The sequence below is a fragment of the Centruroides sculpturatus genome, unplaced genomic scaffold (assembly GCF_000671375.1).
Source record: "Centruroides sculpturatus isolate CEXI.00-Female unplaced genomic scaffold, Cexi_2.0 scaffold2630, whole genome shotgun sequence".
Classification (NCBI taxonomy): Eukaryota; Metazoa; Arthropoda; class Arachnida; order Scorpiones; family Buthidae; genus Centruroides; species Centruroides sculpturatus.
In genome coordinates, this window is record NW_019386772.1 from 1 (window position 1) to 3386 (window position 3386).

General features: G+C 24.7%; 1 protein-coding gene across 1 annotated transcript in view; it reads right to left on the bottom strand.

The window, feature by feature from the left end:
* Window positions 1-1038: 1038 nt before the first annotated feature.
* Window positions 1039-3386, bottom strand: part of LOC111615746 (acyloxyacyl hydrolase-like) — an 11680-nt gene continuing 9332 nt past the window's right edge. The window contains exons 4-10 of the mRNA XM_023357186.1: window positions 2686-2722; window positions 2244-2315; window positions 1965-2040; window positions 1673-1888; window positions 1508-1604; window positions 1359-1435; window positions 1039-1288 (exon numbers count right to left, since the gene is read on the bottom strand). Of these exons, the coding sequence (XP_023212954.1) occupies window positions 1166-1288; window positions 1359-1435; window positions 1508-1604; window positions 1673-1888; window positions 1965-2040; window positions 2244-2315; window positions 2686-2722 (698 nt within the window). The 3' untranslated portion in view covers window positions 1039-1165. The remainder of the gene's footprint in view (window positions 1289-1358; window positions 1436-1507; window positions 1605-1672; window positions 1889-1964; window positions 2041-2243; window positions 2316-2685; window positions 2723-3386) is intronic.

Genomic DNA, 3386 nt, shown 5'->3' on the forward strand with positions numbered 1-3386 from the left:
ATTTTGTAAAGTATATAATATATATATGATAATTGTAATATAAATCAAAATTCAATAAATTTAAGTTAATTTCATTATAAGAACAAAAATAATTTCCTTATTTTGTTTTTAGGAATGATGATAAAACGGCAGCAGATTATAAAGTGACTGGTGGATCAGTCTTACATTTAGTGTTGGCTTTACGTGGTGGTGTATATTGAAGATTAGGAATCTCCATTATAATAAACTGAAGAATTTGGAAAATTCAAATCGGTTTTATAATATATTTGTTTATCTGGTTTGAATATGTTTCATTTTCTATAACGACTGCAAAATGTTTTTTCTATGTATGTTTGTTAAAATATAAACACACGTTATTTGAAATAATAACAATTTGATTCAATAATTAATTTTAAATATAAAAAATGCTTTGTCAAAAATAGAATAAAATACTTAAAAATAATTTCTTAAAAGCTTTCTTTGTATTGATAGTTTTATGATTAATTATCAAACAACAAAAAATTAAATAGTTTCTATGACCATATTTTGTATGTACATTTTTAATTAATTCATATTTTACAGAAAAGGATATTTACTTTATAAAAATGGGTTGTTTGTTTATATTAGTGTCCTAGTTCAAAAATAACTTATTTTAAAAATTTAAATTTTATTTATTTATGATCATCATGATTAATTGATATTGAATAAATAAAATCTTTACAGATATACTGATATACTGATATTTATAAGTCAAAACTATTGAAGCTTGTGCTTGTTTAGATCACTTGCATTAAAATCAAAAATATTACGGTGGGGAAAAAATGCAAATTGAAAATATCTATGTTTTGTTTTCTTTACCTTAAACTTCAGAATTAATTGTTAAAATTAATGCTACAATGATATTATTTTATAATTAAGTATTTGGTATTTGTATTGATAAAACAGATGTTTTGTCCTAATACTACCAAGATTGATAAACATTTGTTTTAATTTTCTTTTAAAATATTTTCAACAATAAACTTTCATTATGATTCATAAATGCTAATGTTATCAAAATATTTAATCTTCAAAACTGAAAATTACATTGATACATACTTATATGTAAAAAAATATATATATATATATGTACACATTTACAAAAAAACTGCAGCAATTGTATGTAATTATAAATTATGTTTAGAATGATTTAATGTCCACCTTGATTACCAAACAGTATTTGAATCTTTTCATTATTTGGATTAGCCTTACCTACAATATTTTTTTCTACTAGTTCTCTCCAAATTATTTTTGTAATAAAAGGTTGTAATTTCTGAAAATAATATAAACAGATTTCACTATAATTTATTATAATTTTTTCTACTAGTCAAGGCAGATCTTACCTGTACAGGATGAAAACCAAAACTTGGTTCTAACATTTCCCATATTAAATATCCTGATTGTTGCCATTCATGTGTTACTAGGTGATTAATACATATAATTATTGTTAAATATAATATAATTTTAAAATTTATAGCAGATAATATTTTACCTTGATATAATGGATTATGCATATAATGGAGTTTGAATGATTTGAATTTATATAAAACACTTATTTGTTTTAAGACATTGGAAAGTTCCTCTCCTCTCTACATAAAAATATAAATTTTATTTTCAATAATTGCTTATTATATTAAGATAAGATTTAAAAATTTACCTTTGAAGTAGCTGTTCTTATAGTTTCATTTTTATTCAACCATTGATAACAAGGACCAATTTTCATACAATTAAGCCAATTATATAGGTCGTCATAAGTTACATCTTTATTTACTTGTCCTAGAGGATGTAAATGTTTTGCCATTGTAGGATAAATGAAAGAACCATTTACTAAACCCACTAATACAACATGACTATTGGGAGGTAATGTATTTTCCTGTTGAAAATTTTATAGCTTTAAAAAACCAAAAGAAAATGAAAGTATTTATAATAGAATAAAACTTAGATTTTACCAAAAAGTTTAGACTTTTTAATACATTTTTCTTAAATTTTTCTGGTTTAATTAAGTCATCTAAAGAATTTATGTAACTAAAAAAAAAATAACAATTGTTATTTATGAATATTAATTTCTTAAATTAATTAATTGCAATCAACCAAGATGTTTTATCATCAGATATGTAAGACATATAAAGTATAAATTTAATATGATCAGCAAGTCTTTAATTTCATATAAGTTTATAATTTTATTGAATACTTTAGATAATTTATATTTAATTTATAGAATTACTTGCCCTGAACAGAGATCATTTGCCATCATGGCATATATGGCAATCACAGGTAATGATGTCTTGTTGCGTGAAATTCTAAAAAAAAAAAATTGGTTTAGAGAGGATATATATAATTTATTCTAATAAAAACAGTTTTCATGTGTTGTTATATATTCTAGAGAATTAAGTAGATAATGTTATCATTGATGTCTAAACAATTACTTATTTAATCATTTTTTTAGAGTTAAATTAATACTTGATATTAGGCCTGAAACTTCTTTCATTTAAAATTTTGATCTTTTCCTACATTGTCAGAATAAATACCCAAGAATATAACCATTTAAAATGGAGAAAAAGTCCAAAAGTATTTTGGATTGTACTTAAATATTTTGGACATTATCTATTTTACAAGAATTTTTGAGCTTAATAGTGTATATTGAGTAGTACTGTGGAAGTATAAACTTACTCTTTAATATATTTAATTGTCTCTTCACTGTCTGCTCCTAATAATAATTTTATTGTTAATAATAATTAATCACAATATTAATATAGCAGAAGTTTAATCTGGCATCCTATAATCCAGAATGTGAGGCAATCTGGCTCCCTCTGAAAAGTAGTTAATAATCTGAAATTATCTGATCATCATCCAGCATGGTTTTCTGTGAATCTGAATTTATTTGCACATGTATATTAAGGATTTGGGTGGAAATTGAGGTGAAGATGGATGTGGCTGTGTACACTATTACATATCATCTGTGGGATCAGCAGTGATGTGATCAAGAGAAATAACTCATTACAGCATCTTGTTTTATGGTTTGACACCTTCACTGATGCTTCTCTGTGCCTAATAAATGTTTATGCTACAATCATTAAAGTTGGTGCAAACATGCTGAAAGCTGCTAACAGATTAAGAACAGAAGTAGTGTTTGTGCATGCAAAAACACTTTTAGCATGCATGGACTCAAAATTGTAGTAAAGTCCAAGAAGTTATGGGCATTTAAAAACTTGACAAGCTTGTCAGTATACTTATAAAATATTTTGGATGACCTCTGTAATTGCCAGGAACTGGTTTTTTTCATGTTTGTGTTATGAAGTGGAATTTTGAAAAAAGAGGACTTTCCCAAGACAACAAAGTCATTCTTGTGGCCAAAAGTTGCAAAGCACTTC